At 42.9% G+C, this 19,855-nt stretch overlaps 1 protein-coding gene across 1 annotated transcript in view; it reads left to right on the top strand.

Annotated features, from left to right (window-relative positions):
- The window catches only part of adcy8 (adenylate cyclase 8 (brain)), a 149,867-nt gene that overhangs the window by 125,224 nt on the left and 4,788 nt on the right, over positions 1 to 19,855 (top strand). The window contains exons 14-16 of the mRNA XM_030075106.1: positions 3,679 to 3,837; positions 11,566 to 11,712; positions 18,675 to 18,767. Coding sequence (XP_029930966.1) covers positions 3,679 to 3,837; positions 11,566 to 11,712; positions 18,675 to 18,767 — 399 coding nt within the window. The remainder of the gene's footprint in view (positions 1 to 3,678; positions 3,838 to 11,565; positions 11,713 to 18,674; positions 18,768 to 19,855) is intronic.

Below are 19,855 nucleotides of genomic sequence, written 5' to 3'. Positions count from 1 at the left end.
TCTAGATTAACAGTTGTTTTGTTGTTTTTCCGACTTCCCCAGCCTGAGACCAGATGTTGGACACCATTTCCACCTCTGGACGTCCCGTGGTTCAGTTCCTGTGGGTAGCATTTCCTGTTAGCTTAGCATAAAGACTTGAAGTCTATGGGAGTCGTTAGCCTGGTTCCGTCAAAGTGAAGAAAATAAGCCTTCCAGCAGCTCTGAAGCCGTCTTATTCATGTGGATCATGTGGATTTGAAATACACAGCTTGGAATAAAAAAAAGACATTTCAGGAGAAGTTAATTAGTGGTGGATCTTCCTCTACCTTCAGCGGTGTGCGTGAGTCACTGACAGACGAAGGGATAAATGTGTTCAGCAGGTACAGCTCCACCATCTGACTTCTCCTCTAACCACGATCATTTGTTTTTTTAAATCTCAATCTGTGTATTTCAGATCCACATGATCCACTGTGTAAATCAGACGGCTTCAGAGCTGCTGGAAAGTTTATTTTTTCCACTTTGACTGAGCCAGGCTAAAGACTCCCATAGACTTCAAGTGTTTATGCTAAGCTAACAGGAAATGCTAACCCATAGGAACTGAACCACTGGACGTACAGAGGTGGAAATGGTGTCCAACATCTGGTCACTGTTTACACGAGTTCACCTGCAGGGTGATGCAGTCGGTCGAGCCCGGGCGGTGTGTTGACGTGTGTCGGCATCATGACGGAGCTTCCTGTCTGCGTCTCGGCTCGTTTACACAATAAAAGCAGCCGCGGTGAAACCAGGAGGCCCGATGAGGCGGCTCATCACACTCTCTGCTTACAGCTCTCAGCCCGGCAGCTTGGATTTGTTTTGTTCGGTTTGTTTTTGTGGTGTGAAATTCACTCTGGGAATAACAAAATTAAAGCTCACAAACATCTCGGTGTGCATGTGAACACATCATCGTTTATCCGGAGTTATTATTATTATTTCTTCAGTTTTCTGATGTTACTCAGTTTCTGTCAAGACACTATGGCTTTGACTCGAACACAGACCGACTGACTGAGACACACTTATGATTACCTTGTGTAATAATAATTATTACTTATTAATCCATTTTTACTTTTCTGTGTCTCTGATTCTGTTTTTTTTTTTTTTTTTAATTTAAAACTCTGTCATTTGCTCTGTCTACACTCCGTTTGTCGTTATTTAATTTTGTGGTCCTTTTATTGCCTGTTGATTTTTTTTTTTTTTTAATTTCACCCTAGCTAAACACTTTGTAATGTGTTCAAGCTCAATCATTATCATTTATATCAATAATGATAATGGTAATAGTAATTAGATTTTTAAAAATCTGTTTATTTATTTATTTATTTATTTATTTATTTTTTATCCGCATGTAGCACTTTGTAATGTGTTTGAATAATGCCCAATTGTTATTTATAACAATAATAATAGTAATAATAGTAATCATGATAATAATAATAATTATTATTATTATTGTGATTGGTGTTAGCGTAATAATTATGGGGCTGACTGGCTCCTGGTCAGCGTCTGGTTCTCCGGCTGCCTCCTCATGTTGTGTCTTTTTGTTGTTAATTAGAAAAGCAGAGAGCGAGTGTGAAGTTTTGTACCAGCTCATATGATTAAGGGACTAATTGATACCAAGATTAATCGCAAAACTATATTCCCCCAGTCGCTTTTTAAATCCTCACAGGCTTATCTCCATGGCCCCGAAATTAATTTTCAATATCATTTTTTTTTTCCCTTCTTCTTCTCCAAACTAAATGGTTCTGACTTTTGTTTGGCACTAATGTATTCAAATGACTTTGTATTAATTGTGCATTCAGAAAAGTAATTTGTGTCGCCTATTAGAATTCTTTTGCTCCGCTTCAAATTGATCATATTCTCTCGTGTTGCATAATTGATCCGACCTTTAACGGGTTTTTAATTTAACCGCTCGTTCCTGGACCGCTGGCTGCTTTTCCATCTTCTGCATGATATAATTAAGTTTTCCCCCTGTTCTCGGTTAATACTCATTTGAAGTAATTACTGGGCTCCTAAACGCCTGCAAAGTCAGAAAATGAGTGCGAAAACAATTTGCTGATTTGCAGAGCTTGATAAATGTGGGAAAGCACAGAAACACGACGCATTGTTTAGTTATAATAATAAGTTAATTTATCTACACGGCTGTTCACCACAAAGCCTGTTGGAAGGGCCCTCGCCAGGAGTGAGGTTGATCAAACCAATCAATAATCAATCCCAGATGCAGGCAAACACAATAAAATGCAGCATTTTCACACAACAAACACCGACAAATCATCTTCACAAAACACTTGATTTTTTTTTTTTTCTTTTTGCATGCATACTCTGAGCTTTATTTTAATTCCGGTCTTAACCTTTCTGTATTATTAATTTTACATGACAACTTAAAGAGCTTTAATTTTGAAATTCCACGTCAGAATGGCCTGTTTCTCTCAAATCTGAAATCAGAGAGGACAAGACACCAGTTTGTGTTTGTAGTCTAGTTTTTATTTCATGTATAAGTTGTTGGGTTGATACCATTTGTTACACAGATTTGGTGCAAAATTTAACCATTTTTGACCATTTGGGAATTAATAAACATGGTCCAAAATCCCTCCAAAGTACCACATGAGGACACCAAGACCTTGAGGAACACTACAGAAAAATTCATGCTTTGATTTGGTGTCAAAAACGTTTGACATTTGGAGATTTCAGTGAGAACTGCACTTTTCTGTGATTGGATGTTGAGCGTTCTGTTGTGGAAATGTCTCAGAAACTCCCCTTTATAGTCGATCTACCTGGCAAACCAGAGCTCCTCTGAACGGCCTCGCTCTCTAGTTTGTGTCTGTAAAGTTTGATGAGGCTGTGATTCTCCTAGAGGTCACTAGAGGTCATTTTCTACAGCGATGTCCAGTTTGACAAAATGCTCTGCCTGCAGTGAAATGGCTGCTATGGGGGCGAACATCACCACACAGGAATCAAATGTGGCTCATTGAATCCACAAGAGTCTCAGCTTTCCAGTCAAAGCCAACTGATGCAGCTCCAAGACTGTTTAGGCCCCAGTCTGCACACACACACCATTTTACAACAGGCCACAAGAACACATGTGGACTGCAGGCTTTGGGGCCCAAACTGCATGGGATTAGCAGAAGGTGGGCGTGTCTGCAAAGGGGGGGAGCCGTGGCTGCCCAGAGAACCCAGTTTCATTCACACATCTGGAGGTCAGAGGTCAAGGGACCCTGCTGGAAATGACCAAGCCAGATTTTCCATCACCAAAATTTTGCCAAACTTTGGAGTTTAGCATGAGAAGCTTGGTACTAACAGATTTGATAGGCCATCTAGATTCATTGTTTGTCTCTACTGCATTGTATCTGCCTAGACTATACCTAATCTGGCTGGCCATGCGGGCATAGATGACAGAACTACTAGGGGCAAGAGGACTGTCTACATGAATCAGTTACAGGGCTTGAAAAAAGACAACAAAAAGCTGGAAGCTGAAACTCTGTAATTCCGGTGGTGCAGTGAATGCATCGCTGGAGATTGGGCGAGTTTAACTTTAGGTGTGATGTTGGAGCCAATCAAAAACAAGAATCTGTTCCCAGATGTTCCTGTTCCTGCCGCGTGAACCGGCTGGCTCTCTGCTAACCTGTTAATGTTCTTTTTGTTTGTTTGTTTGTTTGTTTTGTCGGTCCGCAGCTGGAGTACACGGCCCGGCTGGACTTCCTGTGGCGCGTCCAGGCCAAGGAGGAGATCAACGAGATGAAGGAGCTGCGAGAACACAACGAGAACATGCTGCGCAACATCCTGCCCAGCCACGTGGCCCGGCACTTCCTGGAGAAGGACCGAGACAACGAGGTGGGACGCTTTCCACCACGCTCACACCCGGCTCCGCCCACACGCTTAGAGCACGGCTTTGATTTAAACTAGGAAAAATCGCACGCTAGGAAGAACTTTGATCATACAAAATACAAAAACAAACACAAACCCCAGATAAAAAAGTGCTTTTGAAAATATAATCTAAATCTGAGTCATGCTGTGCAGACTTTCTTTCTGTAGCTGTACTTGTTGAAGCTCCTGCACCTCAAACTCACCACAACCTGTTAAAAAGTCACAACAAAATCAGTCAAAATCACAACAAAACCAGTCAAAATCAGTCAAAATCACAAAAATTGGTCACATTCAGTCAAAATTACAACAAAATCAGTCAAAATCAGCCAAAAACAGTCATAATCGGTCATAATCACAACAAAATCAGCCAAAATCACAACAAAATCAGCCAAAATCAGCCAAAACAATCAAAATCAGTCAAACTCCCAACAAAATCAGTTAAAATCGCAACAAAATCAGTCAAAATTAGCCAAAAACAGTCAAAATCGGTCATAATCACAACAAAATCAGTCAAAATCACAACAAAATCAGCCAAAATCAGCCAAAACAATCAAAATCAGTCAAACTCCCAACAAAATCAGTTAAAATCACAACAAAATCAGTCAAAATCAGCCAAAAACAGTCAAAATCGGTCATAATCACAACAAAATCAGTCAAAATCACAACAAAATCAGCCAAAATCAGCCAAAACAATCAAAATCAGCCAAAATCACAACAAAATCAGTTAAAATCACAACAAAATCAGTCAAAATCGGTCATTGTGTGTCAGGCTGTGGTTTCAGTGGCAGTAATTAAAAATGGGTGACCTGTGCCCAGCTGTCTGTGATCTCCAGAGGGCAAAACAACCGCCAGCTGGAGCGAAAACCAGCTGATTTGTTCTTGGACGTGTCAGAAACCGAGCGCAGTTTTTCTGTCCGGTCTCTCGGAGCAGCACTTCAGCTCGTTTTTCACCGCAGCCTCGCGGCGCAATTAGCCTCCTGTGTTCGTTACACGCCGTTCTGGAAACCTCCGGTGTTCGTCCTCCAAGAAGGAACTCTGTAATTGCTTTTCACAAAACTTTATAGAGTCGCCAAAGCGAGAGAGAGAGAGAGAGAGAGGGAGAGGGAGGGAGAGGGAGGTTCAGCCGACTGGAAAGCTTTGTAAAACCAGCGCGCTTTGTTTTTTTTTGGTCGCCTGCGTCTGATTTGATTTTAATAATATGTTGTCAGTCAGGAGGAGAGAACACATTGATTTGTTTTTCACTCGGCGGCGGTGACTCAGCTTGTGGTGCGCCGGCCAATATAAAGTCCCACTTGACAAACTTTGTGTTGTTGTATCTCGATCAGCCGCTCTTATTTTGCACTTGGAGTTTTGTTTGTGTGCAGCTTCAGGTTTTGTGTGTCTACTTTGAGAGTGCACACGTTTTACCCAGACAAACAGATGTGTTGAAAATGACATTTCTTTATTTTTGTTTGTTTGTTTTGTTTTTTAAAGTCGCACGTGGCAGCTTCTCATGCCGGCGGCTCCCAATGACAGCATGAGGTGACTGTTTGGGAGTTTTAAGCCCTTTAACACCCAGAAATCCTGCAATCCTGATGTCAGTAAACTGCACACAGCATGACGGTGTTTACCAAGCCAGCCGCTCTGCGCCGCTTCAACCCAAAGAAAAGCCCGGACGTGATGTCGCTGCGCTTTGTGTTTCACTCTCGACTTTGAAGTCGTCGGTTCCTGTGTGCAGCTTCTCCCCTCAGCGACCGGACTGAAATTAATCTGCAGGATTTAATCTGAGCAAATAGGATGAACCTGCAGCCGCTCGGTTTGTGGAGATCAGGTCAGCTTCGCCCGACGTGGCGTTGATTTGAATCAAAACTCGGCGTCGACCTGCTTCACAACGTTTAGTAACACCAAGGTGGATGAAGTACCAAAGAAAATGAGATAATTTAGAAAAGCATATTCACCTGCGAGGTATTTTTATTCACGATTCATTTAATATTTCAGTTTTTTCAACCTGCAAACTTATTACAAAGTTAGTTTTGTTGATCCTTAGCCGCACCTGGGACGTCCCGCTGTAGAGTGTGTGCGCGTCCCGGGTTTGAATCCGGCCATGTCTCCCCCTCTCTCCACTGTGACTGTCCAATAAAGCAGAAATGTCCCAAAAATAATCTTAAAAAAAAGAGAAACTTAACCTTAAATGGAATGAATGAACTAATTTTATTTTAGCATCATACAGGCATCATACTGACCAAAGTAATACATGACCAATTAAAGAGGAAATACCAAACCAAACCCAGTTACATCAATAATTGTTAATTTGGACAGTTTCTCCACATATTACATGTCATCATCAGCAAGGATGATTATGGCCTGCAAATCATGTGGAGAAACTACAGATTTCACAACATATAATCAAATTTATGATAATTGGCTGTGGAAAGCAAAACGTTTCCCTGCTTAAGGACTATTTTCCCTGGCGGAGGAGGAGGAGGAGGAGGAGGAGGGAGTGTTTCGGTTTGAAATAGTCCTGAAAACCCAACAGTGCTGCTGCTTTTAGGAAAACTCATGTGGAGGACTTTATTCGGCTGATGGAAAACTGGAGTGAAGAAAGTGTGAAGGCTCTGAAAGTTCATGTTCATATCGTAGTGGAATGAATGGAAAGCAGCGGCTGGAGGAAAGGGAGGAGGAGTGATGTGGCAGCTCTGAAACCCCACTGCTCGCTTTAGGAGGAGAGCAGCAGGAACATGAGGTTTATATATTTTGTAGATATTAAACAGTAAACATGCAGAATCACTCAGACTTTGATTCGTAAGGAGAACAGAGATCTGGGTCAGTTCTACGACTTCTCTTACAGAGCGATGACAAAATGATTCAGTAATTGTCTAAATTTCCTAATTGCCTAAAATCCCATCAATAAGGACGATTATGCCCTGAAAATGTTAATACTTTATAAGCAGAGACTGACTGGTGATAAATCCAGAGTCAGTCATTCATTCCATAACGAGCTGAGAGCAATTAAGAGGGGAAGCATCATTTTCCTGAAGACTTCAGGTCAAACTCTAACGATCTTCAAACAATCACAAAACTGAAATCGCTTTATTTGGCTTAAGAGTTTCATCCTGATACTCAACCATCAGGTGAAGGGAAGTTGATGTCAAGAACATGTCACTCTTTTTGTTTTTTTTACTCTTATATGACGTCCTCAGCTTCATTTATCAGACATCAGGGAAAAGAAAAAAAAAAATAGCTTCTGACCAAAAGGCTTCAGGTGTCAGGACAAAGTTTGGCAGCTTCAGAACAAAACAATAAAATCCCCTAAAATTACAGTGAAGTTTGATATCAGAGCCTCTATTCAGACTTCACAAGCAAATATGAAGTGTCATGTCCTTGATCCTCTCTAGGCAACTACAAGCAAATGAAATACCTTGCCTGTGATGAGGAGTGACGTTGTAAGAAAATCATTTTTCATCTTCGTCTATCGCTTTTAATGAAGACGCACGTACATGAGAAAATGCGTAGATATTTTGCGTCAAATGGATGTAATGTATTTGTAAGTTTTACATGTGGATATACCTCCAGCAATATGCACATGACGCTCCATGATGTCATTTTATACTTTAGCGCAGCGAAAATCGCAGGCGGATTGAAACGCTCCCTCCGCCAGGGAAAATAGTCCCTGGGGGAAACAGTGCTGCCGTTTTACGAACGTCCACACCTTTGTAAACAGAGGAAGCAGAACGTTATAAGGTGGATTTCTCAACCAAAAATCCACATGTTGATAATGTTTGAGAGTATTAATACTTCTATGATTTGCACAATGGTTTAAAATGTGTCAAACTGTAGTAAATGGACCAAACGTTCAGAATTACTGTTAGAAATAAGCAGCTGCCGGGTTTACTTCAGGCACGGGCGCTTCAAGCCGAGGATGTTCGTTAAAATCTCTTTCTTAGTGAGGACATTTCCGGGTTCGACCGGCGCTGGCTCCTCCTCAGGGCGAGGCTGGAAATGCTGCGATCCGCTGTACAGTGGTCCCTCGTTTATCGCGGGAGTTACGTTCTAAAAATAACCCGCAATAAATCCGCGAAGTAGTCAGCTTTATTTTTTACAATTATTCTAGATGTTTTAAGGCTGTAAAACCCCTCACTACACACTTTATACACTTTTCTCAGACGGGCATTAACATTTTCTCACTTTTCTCTCTTGTTTAAACTCTCAAAGTTCAAACCTTCGTAGAAAAATAAGTCCAGCATTATAGAATGAACGCATTCTGTACTGTACAGGAGACACAGCACAGAGGAGATTGACTGACAATGGTCTACAGTCCCTTAGCCAATCAGGACGCAGAACACAATGCGCTGTAAAAAAAAAAAAAATAAAAAAATAAAAAAAAAAAAACATGCAAAATTGCACTAAAAAAAATCCGCGAAACTGCGAGGCCGCGAAAGGTGAACCGCGTTATAGCGAGGGACAGGTCAGTTTGCATCAACATACTGTGCATAAATCAGAAAGCATACAACAAGCAGAGCATGTGGGAAGGAAACGGTACAGCAGTGTTAAAAAAATTTCTGAAAATGGTCCGTTTGCCCTTTAGTTTGGAGACGATCAGCGGCCTCGACAGACAGATCAATAAACTCCGTGCCCTCCGCTTTCAGAAGACTGTCATTACCGTAATGGCCGTAATGAAAGAGGCGTGGCACGGGCTAATCCGCATCGTCTGATCTTATGCCATATTTATGTTCGGCCTCTCTAATTATCTATCGAACACTTGACAGACTGGATCCGCTTCCTAGACCTTATCGTTCACAGAGGAGATGACTATCAATTACACACCACACTGATTAGAAAACCGATATTGCTGTTTATTGTTGCGTTATGGGTCTAACAACTGTGAGCACCCGCTAGTTTTTCCTTTTTGTCTCATTCAAATATGAGAATATAGGCTTCAGTATCTCACTCTGCTGTTTGCTGCAGTTTGAGGGACGTTTACTGTTTTTTCCTGGGAGCTGAAGTGTTTTTTAGTCGGAGGGGCCGCGCCCTAGACTTTCCTCCAACCCAGGTGTTGAACATGCATTTCGAGAAGCCCTCATAACTGGATAAAATGGAAATAAAACACTTGATGGTGCGTTGAGTGTCAGCATCAGACAATCAAATTCAACGGTGACCTCATTCTGCAGCTTCACCCTCCAACCTGATTCTCCGATGTCCCAGCTTGCTGAATGCACCCTGAACTCCTCATTGATGATGATGATGATGATGATGCTGACTGGTCCGGGTCGTCGGGGCGGGACGGTTCTCGCACGCCGGAGTCAAATCGCCTCATTGTCCTCGTCTGTCCTCGTCCCCCGTCCTCCGCTCGCCGTCAACTTCTCGCCAAACAAAAAGTCGGCGGCCTCTGAATTATGAACGCCGCGGGAGGAGAGGCGATATCACTCCGCTCCCGAGCCTTCTCCTAATTAAAAAGGCTGTGATTAAAAATGCATCCATTAGGATAGGTCGGCTCCTAATCACTCGTTACATTATTAATCAGGCTGTTTATTGTTCCGTGATTTTAGATTCCGCGCCGGTGCTAAAAGCACTGGGTTATTTATAGGCTGCTAAAGAGGTGTTGATGATCGAGGGATTAATCAGACGACAAAAAGCCGAGTGAGATTTACAGCCACATTTTTTTTTGATGTTTTTGACTGAAGCTTTGGCGCAGAGCAGTGCGTCCTGTCTCACACACACACACACACACACAAGTATGGAAACACCGAAAAATGTCCATGTTACCAAGTCAATGAGTCTCATCTTCAGGGTTCAAATCTTGTTTTTCTCCAAACAAGGCATAAAATAGGCCAGTGGCATGAAATAATCCCAGGAAAACATTATTGAAACTGCATCGGGAACACATATAAATCTGCTGAAACAAGGCAGATCAGCCACTAGGATCAAGAAAATGGCACTTAATTCAAGAAACTTCTGGAAGAAAAAAAAAAAGTGGGATTATCTCATCCCACTGGCAGATTTTTATGACCTTGTTTGAAGAAAAAACAAGATATTTGAACAGTGAATATCAGAAGAAATGACTTTGGAGACTTTCTGCAGTGTCTCTCTCCTCTTTCAGACTCCAACTGCACAGATAAAAGTTTCATCTCAAGGCCATGACAGCTAAAGCACATTAAATAGCCTAAAATAAAGTCACTTCCATGAATTAAACATTTCCTAAACTAAAGAAAACCGTCTGATAACACAACAGAGCTGCAGTAAGGGACTGCAAAAATTCAATTCAACGTACTTTTACTGCCCGTTTTGCTGCAGACATTTTATTTGCTTTATGTGCTTTTACATCCTTTAGAGCTCATAAAGCCTCCATGATTTCACTTGGGATGTTGTAAAAGTCAGACTTGCTTCCTTTGTGGGGAAAATAAAGTGTTTGGATTACATTAAAAAAGGAAATCAGGCACGGTGTGGGCAGCTCTCTGAATTATTAACTCTCCGCGCCGAACTTTGGCTGAACACGGCGTTTACCAATCTATTATTATTGCATTATTTTCCTAATGACTGTGACCTGACATGGTCGCATCCCCGTCACTGCAGCATGGCGCATTAGTATGCCGGTGCATGGGGCTGCCGCGTGTCTCTGCCACGTGCCCACACTGCCCCCTGCTGGCGAGCGCGCCGCAGTGCAGCTGCTGCCCCCCGGCTGCAGATTACAATGTGCTCTTTGTCAGCTCGCCTCCTTCAGTCGTGATTAAGGCTCGGCGCTGGTTGTGTAAGGCTGTGAATAACAAGCCCTGTCAGTCACTTACGCATCAGCATCATTACACAACAACAACAACAACAACAACAACACGCCACGAGAAAAACAACAACTGAGTGCTGATCTGCTGTGTCACAGAGCAGCAGGCTGCATCCTGACAGCGGCTGGCAGGATGCAGGAGGAAAGGAAGGGGTTAACTCCAAAAAAAAAAAAAAAAAAAAAAAAAAAAAATCTGATTTGATCTAATAAATCATCATTTATTTATGACCACATATTAAATATATATAATTATTTTTTTAACCACCCCTATTAATTTTTGATCAGCTTTATTCCTAATTCTCTACCTTGTGTTCTTACATTGTTTCTCAATGCCTTTGCTTTTTTAAATTAATTATTTTTATTATTATTATAATTAATTTCCTGTTTTTTTTTCTTGTTTGTTATTTTACCTCCCTGTGCCTCTGTATTATTCGCTCATGCTCTCTTTGTTATTCAAATTGAAAATGAAAATACAATTTTGATTTAAAAAAAAAAAAAAACACATATTGTTTATAATGCACTCTGATGCACTCTACAGGGTAATATGCATAAAAAGGGTTAACCTAAAGAAATAAATACATTTAAATGATTATTATTACATTATAAATCAATATCCTGTGTTATTTTAGTTGTATTTTCCATGTTGCATTCATGTGTCAGGATCTCTGTTTTCCCAAAAATTTTCCAAAAGGTTGTTTGAACATCAGCACATACAGCAGAGGAATGTTTCTTCTCTAAAAACTAATATCACATTTTTGAATATAACCTCTCCAGTCAGCAATAGGCAGAGGTTTACATCACTATGACCTGATGAAAATTAGCCGTCATCACTTCATCTGGTGACAAACGATACATGAGTCATAAATTGCAAATAAGTAAAACTGTATTGCCTTTCCATCGGTTGTAAAGCCAAGCGGTGGCCTGTGTGCCGTGTGTCCTCACAGGAGCTGTACTCGCAGTCGTACGATGCCGTCGGCGTCATGTTCGCCTCCATCCCGGGCTTCGCAGACTTCTACTCCCAGACCGAGATGAACAACCAGGGAGTCGAGTGCCTGAGGCTCCTCAACGAAATCATCGCCGACTTCGACGAGGTGAGAGCGGCAGACTTTGAAAAGCGCGCTGCCGACTTCTGAGCAGAGTTTCAGTCCAGAGACGTCAGCCCTGCCCCCCGGAGGGTTTCACAATCTGATGATGCAAGGCAGCAAAGGCAGCAGAGCCCACGTCTGTGTGGAGCCGTGTCTAAAAAAAAAAAAAAAAAAAAAAAAAGGTGTCATTTCAGGTAGAAAAGTCTGCACAGTCTCTACAGGCTGTGTATGGCTGTGTGTGTCTGCATGTTTTGTTGCCTTGTGAATTAATTTTGTGAATTATTGTGCACTGAGATTAACTGGCAACTGATTCTCAAAGGAAACAGTTTTTAATTTTCTTGGCTAATTCAGCCAGAAAAGCATCTTCTCTTCCACCCGGTGCAAAGAGGCATCAAACTCAACCCAAGTGTCTTTTCTAGTTTCCAAGCGGCTCAGTTGTCGTTTCCCCATAAAGCGTCCACGTTGTCCAAACAGCAAAGTCTCTTGTGGACAACAAACAGCAGCTCTGAGGTCAGTGCTGCAGGTTTCTCTGTTGTCTGAACCTCACTATCAGACAGTGATGGTGGCCTACATAGGGGGCGCCGGCGAGCGTCCGCTCTGCTTGTCCCACACACAGGGACGCTGCTTCACCTCAGGGAGCTCAGATGGAGTCCTGATCTGCTCGGGAGCTTTCACTCCGTCTCCTTCCTTCTTACCTGGAGAATCCTCCATTAGAACAGCAGCCCACCAAGGTGAGACACACCTGGCTGTTAAAGGGGACGGGAGACGGCGCTCTGATTGGTTCACTGCATGTTACGCCCAAAACACAGCCAGGATTAATGAAGAGGCTCAGTGCAAGCCTTTAGAGCCAGGAGCCTGGAGCAAACAGCCTTTTTTCTGCAGTTAAAGCAGTAAAAGTGGACGTGGACCCCCTGCACCGAGCTCTACAGATCATTAAAATAGAGCCTTTAATCTTTCAGAAAACCTGCGAGTCAGCTGATCTCCAAACACTGGATGGTGTCAAGTCTTAGTCTTAGTTGTGACAGATGCAGTGTTCAGCAAAGTGACTCTTCCAGTGGTTTATATCTTATTTGATATCCAGTCAGATTTAGGTTGCCATGCATCATGTTGCTTCTCAGCCGGTATTTAACAGCTTCAATGTAAAACATGAAGTGTGTTGTTTTCTAAATGCCTCCCAGCAGGTTTTAAAGGGGGCATTAGATAATCTTTGAGCTTGAGCGACCTCTGCTGGTGAGCAGAAAGAAGTGTAACACTGAACACATTTCCCCCACTCAGTCTGAGCCCAAACTCCTGTCTGTTTCTAACAAACACAAACTGTGAAGTCATTTCAACAAATGAGGCAAGGCAAGTTTATTTGTTTAGCACATCTGCTGTACAGTGGCAGTTCAAAGGGGCTGATTACTAACACAGCTGGGCCTGCTGGGGGCGCTGCAGGGAAGACCGACCCGCGGGAACGCCGACAGTTTGGTGTGATTAAGGTTCGGGTTGGGATGAGGTCGGCGTTCCCGGAGGCCTTCATGTCTCCAGACTCTGCTGAAATGATCAGGTTTCATCCTCCAGGCAGCATGAATATCAGCAGATTTCACAGCAGCCCACCAAATAAATAAACAAGTAAATAAATAAATACAGGGTGACCCAAAAAAACGGGAATTTTTGAAGTGCGTATTGGCAGACATGAGCAAGTGGCAGCACAATTTTTAAAAAATGAAAATTCCATCATTGTTTCTTAAATGGCATGTTTTCAGGTTTCAATTACTATGAATAAAATATTTTTCTTCCATCACTCTTGGTTTTATTGGATTGTTAAAAAGTTCCTGTTTTTTTGGGTCACCCTGTATATGTTTTATTTGTATGGTATAGTAGTTCTTAGTACTCAAAGACACATGAAATAAACAATACTACTTAAAACAAAGAAAATAAAGAAACAAAGAACAATGGCAAAAAAAAAAGTTTTAAAAAGGAGACAATGCAAATTTCAAATGACATAGAGACTATGAAAAAGGATAAATTAAGGAGGAAAGGAAAGGAAGGAAAGAGAGGAGTAAACTTGATAATCAGAGCAGAAATCCAACAGAAACGAAAGTAAAATGATAAGACGACAGATAACTTGATTGATCCCCAGAAGGAGAAATGATCACCTGTGTGTTAAGCACCAACATAAAACTCAGCCATCATTCGTGTTTCGGTTTGAGAAGGAGGTTTTCCAGCCGTCACAGCTGAAGTGTGTTTGCCAGACTAATTTGGTGTTGCTCTCCGTTTCCTAAATGATGACACCCTGGGAATCACCATCACAGCAGCAGGAGCAGCCCGTCGCCTCACACTCAGCACACACACTCGCCTCACACTCCGCACACACACTCGCCTCACACTCCGCTCACACACTCCTGGAGCTCCTGGCTGCTGGTGGACAGATGGGAGCCGGCGACGCCTCGTGGCTTTCAGGCCGACTGAACTGTGTTTTTGACAGAAAATGTCAAAGTCGCCGAGCGCGTCTGCAGCCAGACAGACACCAGCTGAGCTCGGCTCCTCCTCGCTCTCAGAGCCTTCGCCTCAAACAAGAAGAGACTTGTCTTTTCTCCGTCTGGAGACGCCCGAAGAGACGGAGACGGCGGCGGCTGCAGAGTGGCACATGAGATTAGCAGAAGATAATGAGATTAGAATGGCACTCGATATTTTTTAAAGGTTATTTTTTATAGGAGATGATTAGGGCAGCACAATGTATCCTGTAATCGCATTTGCAATTTTCATTTCTGCAATTAATAATTATGGATTACTGGCATATCGACAAATAATGAAATATTTTCCTTCTGGTTGAAAATGTCTGCTGCAGCTCAGAATAGTTTGGGTGTTTACATAAGAAGTGAAAAGTGCAGGAAAGCATGTTTGATGACAAAACAAAATGTAGCATTTGGCAAATTATATGCAATTATTTTAGCCAAAAGTACACAGAAAAACTGTATTTCTGCTCAGTTTTACTTTATCGTTTTATTTGCTGTAGTTTATATTGGTTTACTGAATCACTTTGGTATCTCTGCACTGCTTTTCCCATAGATCACCTGTCAATCAAACAGTGTGGGAGGGACTTGGAGTTTGTTGCAGATAACGATTGGCAAAGGGATTATGGTTCAGTGTAAAGAGCAAATCAACACTTGCTGTTAATTAGTTCAAGGATATCTTTATCTTTATTATCCCCTAGGGGCAATTTGTCTTACAGCCAGCAGCAAGGACAACAACAATAACAAAAACAAACAACAGATAAAAAGTGCAAACAAAGGACAAGTGCCAACAATCACTTTGTGCCATTCAGAAGTCCAATAGCAACAGGAACAAAACAGTTTTTCAGCCTTTTGGTCCTGCACCTTGGCACAATATATCTTCTGCCGGAAGGAAGCAGCATAAACTCTTTAAAAAGCGAGTGGCTCTGACTGGCGAGTAGAGCACGGGCTTTCCTCAAGGTCCTGATATTGCAAAGGTCATTTAGGCAGTTTAGGCTCACCCCTGCCACCTTACTGCAGACTTTAGTCAGACCTTGCAGTTGATTTATGTTTTTAATGCTGATTGAGTCATACCAGCAGATAAAAGAAAACGTAAGCACAGATTCAATAAAACATTTTCCTAAAAGTCTTGTCCACATTAAAATTACAGAGCTTGCGAAAAAAAAAATACATTCGCTGATGTACTTTTTTGCACATGGCGTCAACCTGGGGCTCAAAGGTCAGCTTGTCATCAATCAGAGTGCCAAGGTATTATACTGATTGACGACTTCCACTGTCTGATCCTGTATGACCACAGGGGAGATGACTGCAGGATTCTTCCCAAAATCTATAATCATCTCTTTGGGTTTAGCCACGTTAATGGTTAAAAAGGAGGTTAAAAAGGAAGACTCATACCACCCTAAGAAATCAGCCACCACAGAGCTGGGTTCCTGAAGGTCCTGCACTGTGTGAGCCAGGAGACAAACTAGATGGGTTCATCATTAGGTCATCCTCAGACGAGCTTGCCAACGGATTCTCCGATCATCTCGGTCTTCCATACATCCGACTCGTTCCGCAGAACTCTCCGCTCCTGCATCCCTCCTCAGTATGTCCACGTACACTATATTACCAAAAGTATTCGCTCACCCATTCAAATGATCAGAATCAGGTGTCCTAATCACTTGGCCTGGCCACAGGTGTATAAAATCAAGCACTCAGGCATGCAGACTGTGAAACAAGACATTTGTGAAAGAATGGGCGGCTCTCAGGAGCTCAGTGAATTCCAGCGTGGAACTGTCATAGGATGCCACCTGTGCAACAAATCCAGTCGTGAAATTTCCTCGCTCCTAAATATTCCACAGTCAACTGTCAGCTCTATTATAACAAAATGGAAGCGTTTGGGAACAACAGCAACTCAGCCACGAAGTGGTAGGCCACGTAAAGTGACGGAGAGGGGTCAGCGGATGCTGAAGCGCATAGTGCAAAGAGGTCGCCGACTTTCTGCACAGTCAATTGCTACAGAGCTACAAACTTCATGTGACCTTCAGATTAAGTACAGTACGCAGAGAGCTTCATGGAATGGGTTTCCATGGCCGAGCAGCTGCAGCCAAGCCACACATCACCAAGTGCAATGCAAAGCGTCGGATGCAATGGTGTAAAGCACGCCGCCACTGGCCTCTAGAGCAGTGGAGACGCGTTCTCTGGAGTGATGAATCACGCTTTTCCATCTGGCAATCTGATGGACGAGTCTGGGTTTGGAGGTTGCCAGGAGAACGGTACATTTCAGACTGCATTGTGCCGACTGTGAAATTTGGTGGAGGAGGAATTATGGTGTGGGGTTGTTTTTCAGGAGCTGGGCTTGGCCCCTTAGTTCCAGTGAAAGGAACTTTGAATGCTTCAGGATACCAAAACATTTTGGACAATTCCATGCTCCCAACCTTGTGGGAACAGTTTGGAGCGGGCCCCTTCCTCTTCCAACATGACTGTGCACCAGTGCACAAAGCAAGGTCCATAAAGACATGGATGACAGAGTCTGGTGTGGATGAACTTGACTGGCCTGCACAGAGTCCTGACCTGAACCCGATAGAACACCTTTGGGATGAATTAGAGCGGAGACTGAGAGCCAGGCCTTCTCGACCAACATCAGTGTGTGACCTCACCAATGCGCTTTTGGAAGAATGGTCAAAAATTCCTATAAACACTCTCCTCAACCTTGTGGACAGTCTTCCCAGAAGAGTTGAAGCTGTAATAGCTGCAAAAGGTGGACCGACATCATATTGAACTCTATGGGTTAGGAATGGGATGGCACTTCAGTTCATAGTATGAGTAAAGGCAGGTGAGCGAATACTTTTGGTAATATAGTGTATGTCGGTGTGGGACGTCCTGTTAATCGGTGCCCATGTGTTGGCTAACAGAGTTTGTGGTGTCTGTGGCAGTGGCCATCAAGTTTCACCCTCCTCGATGTCACTCTCTCACTCAGCCTTGGTACCTCCCCCCCAGCATTGTGGTGTAGCACCCATCCAGGGACGTCTGCAGGGTGGCCTTCAGGGTCCAGGTTTCACAGCCATATAGGAGGACAGACTCCACGGCTGCATGGAAGAAGCTCAGCTTGATGTGTCGAGGGGGATTGGAGTTCCACAGTTAATTAGTTAGTTAATTTTATTGACAACAATATAAAATATTTGCGTCCAAACATTAAAATATCAATTTTTGATCATTTCCAAAAGTCAGATACTGTACAATCATGACATTCGTGGAATAATAACAGCAATAAAACAATACAGACTTAGAACATTAATCCACTTGCTGATGCTCTAACTCTGCCAAGCAAGCGTGTAACATCATTAGAAGTCTCTTGTCGGTGTTCATGAAGAGTGACTTCAGTTGGGTAGAGTAATGTCCATATTTTGTCCGGATCTCCTGTGTAAGAGGACACACAAGTACGTGTTCCTCATTCTGTATACCAGTCCCGCAGCGGTGTTCTGGTGGGGTACGGCTCCATCTCCCCATTTCTACTCGTAACTTATGAGCAGATAACCTGAACCGGGTGAAGGTTATTCTCAGATGGTCTCCTATAAAAGGGGCATTTCTGCAATAGAGTGGGTGGATGGTCATATCTGGGTTGATGGCTTGGTAAGTCTTGTACCTTGCCCCCTCCCGTGCCCGCAGCTTTCTGACCGTTTCTCTACGGTCACATTCAAGGTGATCTTGTTTTTCTAGAATGTTATTTATATGTGACATCATGACTTTGTTTTTGTGTCCTGGGATTTCGAGCACAAACCACAGGGGGTCATCAAGCATTCCTTGTCGCTGCTGCATCTTAGTGAAAAACCTGTGTCGCTTGTCTCAGACAGGTTAGGTTCGGTGTAGTTGTTCTTACCCCACACACTAGTCATGCGATTCAGGGCCCTCCATGCTCGCGCCTTCCTCACCTTAAGGTCCTGTTCCGTTTAGTTGACCCAAGAACCCAGGTACTTGAAGTCGCTAACCTCTGCCAGAACATCGCCTCCTGCTGTCTTGAGAGGCGGGTGGTCCTAGGGGGATGTCGTCAGTGATTACCTCGGTCTTATTTGCATTCAACCTGAGGCCAACCCTGGCACATTCTGCCTCCACTGCCTCCAGGACTACAGCAGGGTTTCTTCTAGACTTCCGAGGTGTGATTGTGAAGCCAAGCTGGGCTGTCTGTAAGGAAAATGAGATTTCGAACATTGGGTTACTGCTAAGCGGAAAATTGTTCTGAATTGGAAGATAAGAACAATAAGAACGGGATGCAAAGACGTGCCACCACCCTGAAGCACCTTGATTCACTGGAGGGACTGTGGGCTGCAAGAAGGTCACGTTTAAACTCCTGACAGGATTAATGGGGTCTAATATGAGCAGCTACGACATGACGCTTTTCAAGGATCTTTGATTTAAGGAAAACAAGCAGAAAAAGCCGCAGTCAGTACGTAGACTTGCCGTTAAAGTGTTTTTGTCCTCTTGTTGTGTCCGTAGCTGCTGGGTGAAGACCGCTTCCAGGACATCGAGAAGATCAAGACGATCGGCAGCACGTACATGGCCGTCTCCGGTCTCTCCCCGGAGAAACAGGTGAGATCTTCAAACTGAACCGGGACCAAACTGGGGTGATTGAGTTTCACCTGCATGCAGCACCATCAGTCAAAGTGTACAAAATGACTTTCTGTCCAAAATACTTTGATTTAATGTCTTCCTGTTATGGGATGGGATGATAGTGAACAACAATACATAATGTGGGTCTGAAAAATGAATCATGATATCTGCCACATTTTCTTCTGCTGTATAAATCACAAAGGAGACAGCTTGCCCCTCGCAGTTTCACAAGCTCCTCGTTCAAATTGTGGCATCTGCATTTTGTAATGACATTTTAATTATTTTTTTTTTATATATTCTAGCAAGCCAATGCCACTTTTACAAAGATTTGTGACTCATTTGGTCTTCTGAGCATCTCAGGCAGGAGCCTAAACTGACATGTTGGGGGGGCGATCACCTTTTATTTGGACCATCCAAAGTCACTGCTCAAGTTTGTATCAGGTGTGTTAGGATTAGGGTAAGTAGGACGGTAGATTGTTGAGGTAGAACTGGGTATACCCTCGGATATATTTCAGTGGCTGTTAAGATACTCTGAACTTCCAGAGAGGAGGTCGGCATACTCGAACACAGATACCCTCCATCACAGTGCCTGGGTTAGAGTTCAAGTTCATTGTAAGAGAAAAGAGAAGAGAAAAGAGAAAAAGTGACTCATCATTTTGTCTGTAAAATGTGAAAAATAAAGCTGATTCTCACGGGAATCGCTCAAAGCCCACAGTGATGTCTTCAGGTTGCTTCCTTCAGGCCGGTTCAGACCAAAGATGTGCGACCTAACGAGTTGAAACTTGCAATTATTTCCAAAATAATAAAGTTTACACCGATGAGAGCAGGATATCGTTTCCATAGCAATGACATGTTTTTCTTTTTTTTCCTTTTTTTTTTTTTTTTGTAGCTGGATATTATTTGTCGCGTCTTCACATATGAATGAGGACATGGGGATAGTGCATTTCTAGTATTAATGAAACAATGAAAACTTAAAAAAAAAAAAATAGAGAGAGGCTCTGTTCCCAGAGTAGTGATGTCATCGCTGATGACTGACTTTTGCCATGACCTGATTGGCTGTTGAAACG

The sequence above is a fragment of the Myripristis murdjan genome, chromosome 17, assembly GCF_902150065.1.
Source record: "Myripristis murdjan chromosome 17, fMyrMur1.1, whole genome shotgun sequence".
Lineage (NCBI taxonomy): Eukaryota > Metazoa > Chordata > Actinopteri > Holocentriformes > Holocentridae > Myripristis > Myripristis murdjan.
This window is presented reverse-complemented; position numbering and strand designations above follow the sequence as displayed.